The sequence below is a fragment of the Nannospalax galili genome, unplaced genomic scaffold (genome assembly GCF_000622305.1).
Source record: "Nannospalax galili isolate Female #2095 unplaced genomic scaffold, S.galili_v1.0 scaffold507, whole genome shotgun sequence".
In the NCBI taxonomy this organism is placed as follows: domain Eukaryota; kingdom Metazoa; phylum Chordata; class Mammalia; order Rodentia; family Spalacidae; genus Nannospalax; species Nannospalax galili.
This window is the reverse complement of record NW_008356261.1, coordinates 940,835-951,842: the sequence shown is the minus strand read 5'-3', so window position 1 is coordinate 951,842 and position 11,008 is coordinate 940,835. Positions and strand designations below refer to the sequence as shown.

General features: G+C 52.8%; 1 protein-coding gene across 4 annotated transcripts in view; it reads left to right on the top strand.

Moving 5' to 3' along the window:
• Chid1 (chitinase domain containing 1) overlaps positions 1-11,008 on the top strand; it is a 35,902-nt gene that overhangs the window by 18,094 nt on the left and 6,800 nt on the right. For 3 of the 4 annotated variants that reach the window (XM_029556795.1, XM_017803560.2, XM_008854431.2), the window contains 2 exons: positions 4,144-4,245; positions 4,778-4,933. In XM_029556795.1, the coding sequence (XP_029412655.1) occupies positions 4,144-4,245; positions 4,778-4,933 (258 nt within the window). The remainder of the gene's footprint in view (positions 1-4,143; positions 4,246-4,777; positions 4,934-11,008) is intronic. The other variant, XM_008854433.2, reaches the window with a different exon arrangement.

Sequence of the window (11,008 nt, the reverse complement as noted above, 5' to 3'; positions counted from 1 at the left end):
TTTTTTTTTTTTTTTTTTTTTTTTTTTTTTGAGACAGGGTTTCATTATATATCCCTGGCTGGAACTCACAGCAATCTGCCTGCCTCTGCCTCTCAAGTGCTGGGGCTAAGGGTCTGAACCACCATGCAGGGCTTATTTTTTTACTTTATATGTATGAATTTTTGTTTGTTTTTTATTTTTTTTATTTTGAGTAGTCCTGTATTGCCTGCATGTAGGTAAGTGCACCTGTGTCGTGCAATGCCTGCGGAGGTCAGAAGAGGCTGTCGGATCCCCTGGGACTGGAGTTAAGGACAGTTGTTAGCTGCCATGTGGGTACTGAGAACTGAATTCAAGTCCTCTGCAAGAACAGCCAATGCTCTTAACTGCTGAGCCATCTCTCCAGCCCCAAGAATTCATATATTTAGATTCATTCTTCTCTTTCTTAGGTCTGGGGTTCCCAGGTGTCTAGTTTAGTGCTTGAATTGTCTACACCTGCTGGCCTACATGTTAGACTGTGGCTGGGCAGAATTGGGCAGAAATGGCTACTGCCAACTAGGGCCACTGACTAGACTTAGGCCTTTGTCCCAGGCTTTGGCTTTTTACCCTTCCCAGCCCTGTGAGAAGGGTAAAGAGACCCTTGAGACCCTTGGGTCTCTTCTGAGACCTTTGGGACAAGGTGGAGTGACCTGGGTATTACAGCTGGAACAGGGCAATTGGACTTCCACATCTACCCTGCCTGGCACATCTTATAAAAATCACTACTGTGCTGGGCATGGTGGCACACGTCTTTAATCCCAGCACTAGGGAGGCAGAGGCAGGCAGATCTCTGTGAGTTCAAGGCCAGCCTGGTCTACATAGAGTTCTAGGCCATCTGGGGCTACAGGGAGACCCTGTCTCAAAAAGACCGAAAAAACCCAAACCCTGCTGCTTAGCTTGGAAATAACAACACTGGGCAGTCAAAGGCTCTGAATCCCTGAGGGTGGATATGGGGTGGAGAAAGCAGGAACTAGTGTAGATAGTACGAGGGAAGGGTTTGAGGAATAGAAGCTTTGGGTGGGAACCCTGGGACTCTGCCTGGTATCCACTGGCTTCAAAGGGCAACCCAATATATCTGGCTCCTGGGCTGTTAGCCCCTGGATGCTAAGCTCCCTGACCCTCTACACTGAAAGGAAGCACACATCTCTGGTCACCTCTGCAGTCTTTAGCTCTCTGAAGTTATAGCTGGATGTCATTGGGTGTGCCTCCAGGGTGGCATTGACAGGTTGATAGATGCATATAAAAGAGGTAACTTGGGTTCATGCAGAGTCTGCAGTGCATGTAGGCAGCTGGTACAGACACTGGTTGCTGGCAACCTGCCCTGTGCCACCTACTGACCTGTCACCACAGACCATGTTCAGGCAGCTCAGCTGAGACCCATCAGCTCAGTATGGTTCCCCATCTCAAACTCAAGGGTGCCAAGGCCCCTCTCATGACCTGGATATCCACCTGCTGTTTGACTTTTCTCTCCAAACGACCCTGGGCCCTTAGTCTATCAGTTCAGACTGTTGCTAGGCTCACCAGATTGATTTCAGACCCATTCCAAGGATCCTGGTCCAGGTGGCAGTGAACTTCAATACCTCGAGGTGGAGCTGTGGAGAGCTCTTTGTGGCTCTGACCAGGGGCGAGCCCAGGAGCCTTTGTTAATGTGTGGAGTAGCGCAGTGGGGCTCTGTTCTTTTGTCCTGTCTTTTACTTGGTGCTGTACAGGAATGCTCTTCATTCCTGCCTGGGACTGAGTTTTGAGGGCCCCTCCCATGGTATCTGTGGCACCCCAAGGCCTTGGACTCCCTCCCCTTCCTTTACTATGTCTGTTGAGCTGACCTCAGGGTGTTGGGGGAGGAGGTATCCGGCTCTGCCTTGATGGTTCCTAGGCCAGGTCTGTGCCTGCAACCCAGTGACCCCACCCTTGCCAGTGAGAAGAACCCAAGTCTAGGGCTTGTCACCAGCTTGGGGCCTGTGTCATTCCCTAAGCTTCACCTTCTTTGCGTGAAGTGCTGAGAACATTTGACCTCCAGTCCTTGGGTTTGCCTAAGGCTGGTGAGGCTGCAGTAACAAGGACATACCCTCCCTGAGCCAAACAAGCAGCCTTGCAGGCCCAAGGTAGGAGAGAAGTTCAGGGGCCACAACTCCCAGAAGGGTCTCCAGAGCTGTGGGCTCAGTTACCTCAGCCACGTGCCTCCTCCTGGGTCTCTTGGTTTCTAAGTTTGGCTGGGATGCCATGGCTGGGTGGAGACTTGGCAAGGATTGTTCAGAAACCCAGGGCAGTTTCTGAGACTATAGGAGCTGCCCTCGGTACTGTTGTGAGGTCAGGATTGGAGTAGAAGCTTTTGAGGACAATCCCTCCGCTTGGGCCTTGCAGCTGGGTTTGCCTCTCCTTTGGTGGCAGAACCTCTGACTGTCACAACCCTGTTCTTCAGGGGCTCCCCATACCCCTGCCCTCACCCCTCATCCCCCATCCATTCCTAGGCCAGGCCCTGGCCAGGCCCTAGCCATGCTCTAGAGGCAGTGAACCCACAGGCTGAATGACAGCAAACAACACTGTATGCTGGAGTTGACTATGCCTGGGCAGAAAGATCTTTGCAAGCTAGCCTAGTGAAGTAGAGTGCCCTCTGGCCTGGCCTGCACCTCTGAGTGGCTGGGTGGGGTCTGGCTAGTAAGTCAGCTGACCCAGGAAGTGCAGCTAGCTGGGGGTACCACTCTGGGTCTCAGGAGCCCAATGGGTAAGGCTGTTTGTCTAAAGGACAACAGAGCTTGCCCTGGCTACTCTTATTAGTCTTTGTCTGGAGTCCCCTGTGGGCTTTCAGCCTGGAGCCAGAGGGTACTTACAGCTTGACCAGGGTGATTTAGCAGCGGGGGGAGGTTTTTCTGGACAGAGTCCATGCCCCTTCTCTGTGCTACATGTAAATGTCATACAGATTTGTCCTCCCATTGGTAGAGGCCTGTTTGTCTCCATGGTGAGTGCCTGGGGGTTTGGGTGATGTTGCTGTAAGTCTTTAGGAATAAGTATCCTTCCCCAGCATTCCATGAGGCTGCAGCTCCTGTGTGGGGCTTTGTCTGGTGCAGCTATTCAGCTTGGAGCCACCTTATGAGCCATCAGATCTGGAAATAGCAGGGTCTGGCAAGGGGAGGGGCCAGTGAATACTAGCAGGTTTTTGAGTGAGCATCTCACCTAGGAGCAAATGAGCCTTTGCCGTGTGAGAGCCCTTGGAGCTGAGGCCATTTCTGGGTTCACTGGTACTGAGGCCTGGAAGGTTCCAAGAAGACCTTATTCAAGACATTTTCTCCCTTCTAGGGCTACAGCAGGGCCCATTGTACAAGCTTCACCCTGAGCCCACACCAGTGTTCAAGGCTAACTGCAGCTGAGGTCTTGAGACTCTTACTGGGACTTGCTGGGTCTGAGACATTGGCTAGCTGAACCTTGACTTGCACTGAGAAGCCCAATGCTCTGTTGAAAAGAGATTGTCTCTACTCTGAGTGAGAGAGGATCAGAAGATATAGGGCATGGCTGTGCTTAGGGGTGCTCTAAGGAGCTGTTGGGCCCTGAAACAGCCTCTCAGCTCCAAGAACCCCCAAATGGAAAAGGCTTGCCTGCTCCCAGGTAGGATGTTCACCAGAAACCCACCAGTGTTCCATGGATCCTAGACCTGTTAGGCCCTGCCTTTTCTAGATTCAGTGTCTGGGTCCCATTGGATTGGGAGCAGGAGCAGAAGCAACCATTAAACTGTGGCCAAGCATGTTATGCTTATGGATGCCCAGGTCTGGGGAACAGGAACCTCTATGAGCTTGGCCTGACCTGTATGTGCCTACTATGGAGTGGCTCTGAAGCAGGGCTGGGTCCCAGGTACACCTTGCAGCTCCTGTCCCTCTCTCTCTCTCAGAGCCCTCCAGGGACAGGAAGAGGGACACCTCTGGCCACAACCTTTATCCTAGTATCTAGAGTGTGATCGCAGCCAAGTAGTAGGCTTTACCCATCCCCAAGGGAAAGTGACCCAAAGTCTCCCTAGAGGGGGAAGGAACCAGTACAGGCTGGGAGCCCCAAAAGGAAGCTTGCTCTGATTCTGACTGGAGAGGGCCAACAGTCCGTGCATAGTAACTAATCCAGGGTAGGTATGCTTGTCTTTCATAGGATCGACCAGCTGGGCATGTTTACACACAAGGAATTCGAGCAACTGGCCCCTGTGCTAGATGGCTTCAGCCTCATGACCTACGACTACTCTACATCACAGCAGTAAGTGTGGGTTGGTACGGTGCTGGAGGCACAGTGGATACAAAGTGAGATCCCATCTCTTAAAATAAATCTACAGGACTCTGTAAGCTTGCATCCTAGCCTCCCAAGCAGAAACCCTCTTGCCATTGGCTCTATGGCTCAGCGTAGATGGGCAGTTACCTCCTCTGCACCTGGATGCTGCCTGATGGAAGCTGGTAGTGTTGTGCCTGCTCCATGCTCAAGAGAGGTGGTCCTGTGGGAGGTCCCTGCCCAGGTGGAGCCTTATCACCAGTAACAGAACCATGGCCTGAAACTAACTATGTAGCCCAAGCTGGCCTCAAACTTGTAGCAGTGCTCTTGCCTCAGCCTCCTGGGTTGGGATTACGGGTATGCGCCATCATATCCAGCTTCCTCCCAATTCTTGAGAGCTTATTAGCCATAGCACAGAAGAAAAATGGGCCCAAGTGGATGGCCTGGAGGACTGAACCAGGATCAGATACAAGGCATCCTCCCTGCTACTAAGAGTTGGCCCCCTACCCCATCACACCCGCAGGCCTGGCCCTAATGCTCCGCTGTCCTGGATTCGAGTGTGTGTCCAGGTCCTGGACCCCAAGTCGCAGTGGCGGAGCAAGATCTTCCTGGGGCTGAACTTCTATGGCATGGATTATGCAGCGTCCAAGGATGCCCGAGAGCCTGTCATTGGGGCCAGGTGAGCCCAGGGCCCTCCTGGTCACTTTTCAGGTGTGGCCAGTCACAGACTCAAGTGGGTGTCAGTCTTTGGGAAAGTGGAGACGTGTTGGGGCTGAGGATAGGGGTTGGGTCCCTTTAGGCTTATAGACTGTGGAGTCTTGAGCTGTGCCCTGGGTAGAAAGCTCCAGTCCTTCATTAGACCTGTCCCAGACCCCTCAGAGTGGGCACCCTCCCCTGCTGGTGCCACAGCCAAGGACAGTATCCATGGTGTGGTTGTCCTACTGCTGGGCAGGGTTGTCCTGCTGCTGGGCAGGGTTAGATATGGTTGGTTGGACTTGACATGGCTTAGCTCACAGTGCCTCTGGTCAGTGCCTGTGGCGTGTAGACCTGGCCAGGATTGGCTCCTCCTTTTCTGTCCCCACGTTTTCCTCTGAAGGGCTCTTACAGCATCTTGTCCCTGTGGTTCTGCTGGTGTGAACCCTGCTTGACTGAACTTTGTGTCTGGAAATATCTCTGTTGGAAGATACTGCTTCCACCCTGCCTCTGCTTTTCCTGTGTGCACATCGCTTCACCACTGCCACGATTCAGTGCCGAGTGCTGGGCTTAAGCAGCTTGATCACCTCAGTCTGTTTCTTGTGTTCTGTTTGAGCTCTTCAGGATTTTCCATCAGATTTGGAAAGCAAGCATTTGGTAGTTTCCTCAGCTCTCCTGTCTCTGCTCTGTCAGGCTGGGAATTCACGTGCCCTCGGCTCCTTGAGATGCTTTTCTTTTGTCTTGGTTGCTTTCTGCTGCTGTCTCCCAAGCTCATCTCTTCTGCCGTGCTGTCTCCATTAACTCCACCAAGAAACAGAACCAGTAACAGAACCATGGCCTGAAACTAACTATGTTAGTTAGGTTCTTTTCATCCCATGTCTACAAGTCTCCTGGCTCGTTTTACATCTGTCGATTCATCTGTGATGATGACCCCAAGTTCTTCCTCTGTGCATTCTGACTTCTGAGTCAGTTCTGATTACTTTCTAAATCTCTTGAGGTGATGGCCTGTGGTGCAGCCCCTGTGGGGTAGTGTTAGATATGAATTGCACTACTGGCTACTTAGAAATTTTAATGTTCTTACCAATCTAGGATCTTCGTTTTGGGTGGGTGGTTGCTTAGAAGCCATTTAATCCATCCACTTCCCTAGTGCTGTTTTCCATGGAGAATGTTGTCCAGAGATAGAGATTTGGGTATCACTGCCTACTGGGAGCTGGGCCGCTAAGTGTGCTCTGGGAAGGGTACAGTACATGTCACTCAGGATAGGTGACCCTCTGCCAGGCTGCCCGTCAAGTGCTGCCTGCCCATGTCTTGTCAGGCTGCCATGTTCTGCCAGGCTCAGCCCTGAGGCAGGGCCAGAGCTGACTGAGTTGGTCCTTAGCTGGACTTATAGTCAGAGTTAGGACTTCTCTCTGCTGCCCTAGTTGTTTCTACTCTACAGAGGTACACTTGTCAAGGCTAAGACCACCACCTGACCACCCTCTGTAGATAGTTAAGGTGGGCCATGCTCCAAGACAACACAACTGGTCAGGCTGAAAGTGTGGGGTTTTTTTTGTTTGTTTTTTTGGCTTTTTGAGACAGGGTCTCCCTGTAGTCCCAGCTGACCTGAACTTACTATGTAGACCAGGCTGACCTCGAACTCACAGAGATCCGCCTGCTTCTGCCTCCCGAATGCTGGGACTAAAGGCGTGTGCCACCATGCCCGGCGAAAGTGTTTTTTTCTAGTTCCTAGTACTGACTTTGCTCTGTGTCACAAGCCTGGGCCTGACTGCAGACAAGGTGGCACAGTGTTGCTGACTGAGAGAGGCCTAGGGAGACACATGGGTAACAAACAGCGTAGGGCTCAGGTCAAGACAGCTACCTGCTGTTTTCCAGCAGACTGATGAGAAGGCAGCTTTATGTCCTATGCCTGGAGATCTGTGTGGCAGGGACCAGACCAGACACAGGGCTGCCACTCAGGTGAGGGCTGCTTCTGTTCCACTCAGAAACACATTGATCCAAACCTAGCCTAAAAAATGTACCTCTCCCACCCAAAGGGCCCCTTGTTAATAGTTCCTATAAGGCAGGATGAGGGTGTCTAGGCTGCAACCTAGACATGTGCCTACTCAAGGGGATCAAGTAGGTGGAGAAAGCATTCCCTGGGCTAAGCCTGGATGGCTGGTAACTTCTGACTAGCCTGGCCCTACAGAAAGATGCTGCCTGCCCAGCCTCACTTTGTTGGGGCTGCAGTACAGATGCTCGCTCAGCAGACTGCTTCCCGAGAGGCTGGAATGAATAACCAGCCAGACGTAATCACCTGGCCGTCCTCATGGCTGCAGAACCAGCCAGAAAGCTGACACTGCACAGCTGACTCCTGCCTCAAGGGCACTTATCAAGGAGCACATGCTCCTCACTCTGGTCCTGGTCTATGGGGCTGTCCTGCAGGGAGAGGGACCAAGGGGTCATAGCGACCATGCCCACAGGTACTGCTGCCTGCATGAATTTGGTGCTTGACAACTCCCACAGCCTTTCCACGGGACATCCCTGACTTAGGACTGCTGAAGCCCCCAGACTGGGCACAGCTCCTGCTGCTCAATTGTCCTCAGGCTGTCAGGTCCGTAGAACCCTCTTCCTAACCCCACCTCAGCCCCAGTGACAACTGGCCCCTCCCCACAGACCAGGTTCCTCTCCCTCCTCACCCTACCCCTAGGTCCCGTCCCTCTATGCCCCCATGGTTGTGCCCTAGCTGTGTGGCTTGACTCAGAACTCAGCTTCCTAGGAGCATGGGTGAGATGGGCCTCCTGTTCTGGGGTATCCCCTCCAGTCCCTGATCTAAGGTTAATCACTTCCCTTTCTGGAGGTGCTTGTGCCCTCTTGGTTACTGAAGTGCTGTTATGTCAGCTCAGAGCCTTCTGTTTCTATTTCTCACTGATATCTCTCATCAACTGCTCCTGGGCCTGTACCCTGGGTAAAGCAAATAGATATCCCCAGCCCACCTTGTGTGCTGCCCAGTGACAGTGTTCACAGTGTCCCCTCCCAGGCCATGTCTTTCCAGAGTGAAGAGTCCTGTGTGTCTCCTCCCCTGGAATACGTGCGAGGCAGGTGGCCGGCGGCAGGACAGGGCAGGTCTAGTGCTATGGCTCTTCTTGTCCCCGCTGCCAGAACTCAGCAAACCTACGTGTTCTCTTCCTCGTCTTTTTCTTCTTGCTCTTGTTTGCTTTTTTTTAGGTAGTCTTACTCTCTAGCCCAGGCTGGTCTGGAACTCACAATGTAGCTCAGGTTGGCCTCACACTCATGACAGTCCTCTTGTCTTGAGCCTTTCAGCCAACCCAGCTTTCTGTACTTCTATTTAGTTTGTTCTCCCAAAGCTCCAGCCGCCCTCGGTGGGGAGGTCCTGCATACCTGTCCTTCAGCATTCCCAACTTCGTGCACCCTGGCTTAACTAACCTTCACTGACCAGGTCGGAGACCTTAGGTGTGAGCCCCTCTGCCAGGACAGGTGGGAGGTCAGACTGATCAACAGGCTCTTGTCTCCATGGGAGGAGACAGTGCTACATGGGGGTTTCTGTTGGGACCCTGGTGGATCCTATGCCGCAGACAGGAGAAAGCCCCAGAGGAAGCTGTGCATCTGCTGAGAGCTCCACCATGTCTGTGAGAGTCCTTTAAACCTGTGAAGCCGTGAGGGTCTGGGCATGGCTTCACCGTCCACAGGGCAGGCTTGGGTGGCTCTGCCATCTCTTCCCAGGATCTGGGCCTTGGAAAGGGAAGGGTCTCACCAGTGCCCTACCTCCCAGCAGGCCTGGCTTCAGAGCCCTGTGGGAAGCCATATGTTCCAAGGAAGGGCCTCTCTTTGCATAACTTGAGCCCCAAACCAGCCCTGGGTAGGGGCAGTCAGAGCTACTGTACAGAGTACATGCCTGGGCTTCAGTGAGCGCACTCAGTCCACAGACTACACATACCGTGTTCTCAGTGATGGATCTCATGAGTGAGCACCAGTTCCAGCTGCACCACTTTCTTTTTTAAATTTTTATTATCTTTATTTTATGTGTATGAGTGTATTGTCTGCATGTATATACCCATGTCGGGCAATACCTGCAAAGTCAGAAGAGGGCATTGGACCCCTGGAGTTATGGGTGGTTGTTAGCCACCAGCTGGGTGCTGGGAACCAAATCCCGGTCCTCTGCAAGAGCAGCCAGTGCTCTTAACTGCTGAGCCATCCCTCCAGCCCCCAGCACTTTCTAACATGTCAGAGCTGCCTTTGATCAGGCTTCAGCCATAGGTGGACTCAGTTAATCAGGGATAGCAACAGAACAGGCTGGTGTACAGTCCACCCCTGCTGTCATTGCTCGGCGTCAGTCCCCACACTGTGGGAGCTGTAGCTCACTGGATAGCTCAGCTTCTGTGGCTACCAGACCTGCCCTTGCCTGATGCTCATCCAGTGATAGTGAGCACTAAACACAGGGTTGCCATCATGCTTCCTTCCTCCCAGGGCCCAGCCCTGCCTACCGCCCACCCACTAGTTCCCCTGAGACTTGTGCATAGGGTTGAGGAGTCTGTCATAGGCAGGGCCTCTACAACGTTTCAATTCACCTTTTCTTCCCAAAGGAGAATTTCTTCCAGGCAGGGAGCACAGGGGATCCTGGGGCCATGGGTCACAGTTTGTCTCCTTGAGGCCTAATCCCTCTTACAGAGTTGAGTCCAAACGGGAGAGGTAGCCGTGAGACAAGCAGACATGGTCACTGTTAAGGCCCAGCTGCAGGCCCCTAGGCCCTCAGGCCAGGGTCAGTCACCACCCTCTGCTGACAGCCCCACCAGGGCAGATAATGACCTGGCATGAGGTGCAGGTGATCTCCATGAACATGAGGCTCTTCCACTCTAAGATTCAGTTTCCCTTTTTTAAGAATCTTAGTAGCCTCTCAGAATGATCTGCCATTCCATCTCAGCCTACAGCACCGGGCCCTGATCCTCTCCAAGGGAGGTGCAGTTCAGCCACCTCACCATCTGCTCAGCCACAGATGGAGCCAAGGTCCTGAGGTAGGGGTGGTTGGCCAGCTCACTCAAGCCAGTAGTCATGGTGTATTTAGTTCTACCAGCCAGGCAGACCATCTGTGCTTGCCTTGGAGTGGGGTCTGCAGAGTGGTATACCTTATGACTATGGTTGGGGCTCATAGTGAAACTTGGAATGAGTTGCTATTCCTGTCTTTGGAGTTATAGCACCCCTCACACTAGCAGAAACAGGCTTTGGTGCCTATCCTGGCCCCCTAACATGGCTGACTCAGCATAACTAAGCTGGTTAGGCATCACAGCCAAGCCACTGCATATACATGGGCCTCGTGCACTTACTGGATAGCCACTCACCCCTCTGCCCCCTGCAAGCTGAGCCCATGTGGGCCTTGTCTCCTGACTCCATCTTGTCTCCAGGCTGTGGAATCATACCCTAGTGATGAGCCGTCACTGACTTCATGGTGTGGTAAATCAAGGTCAGCTGGCCAGGACGTGTATGGGACCCTCCCCGCATGGACTGTTGGTGCTCCTGACATGGTGATACTGTAATTACCCTGTGATACGATGGGAAGCCACCATGGCCAAGGCAGCCAGTCAGTGGGGAGCAGCCCTGATGCTACCCTGTTCCCCTTTCCCATGTGATACCAGGCAAATTCTGAGTCAGCATATCTGGTAACTTTCCATCCTGTGGCGAGAAGCTCCTAACTGGCCCAGTTGGAAACTCAGACGCAGATGAGGCCCAGCTCCATGGCCCTCACACCCTACCCCGTCATCCCCAGCTGGCCCAGGAGAGGTACTGGGCCCAGTTCCCTGGGTGCTTCCTTACCTAGCTCCACATGGCTCTGTGCATGGAGTCAAGCCCTCTTGGACAGCCCTGGTTTTGTTGTTGTTGTTTTTGACAGGGTCTCCCTGTAGCCCTGGCTGTCCTGGAACTCACTGTGTAGACCAGGCTGGCCTTGAACTCACAGAGATCCACCTGCCTGTCTCCCGAGTGCTGGGATTAAAGGGGTGGGTACCATGCCCAGCTTTATAGCCCTGTTTTTCATTTTGTTTCATTTATTTAATTTTTTATGTTTTTTTTT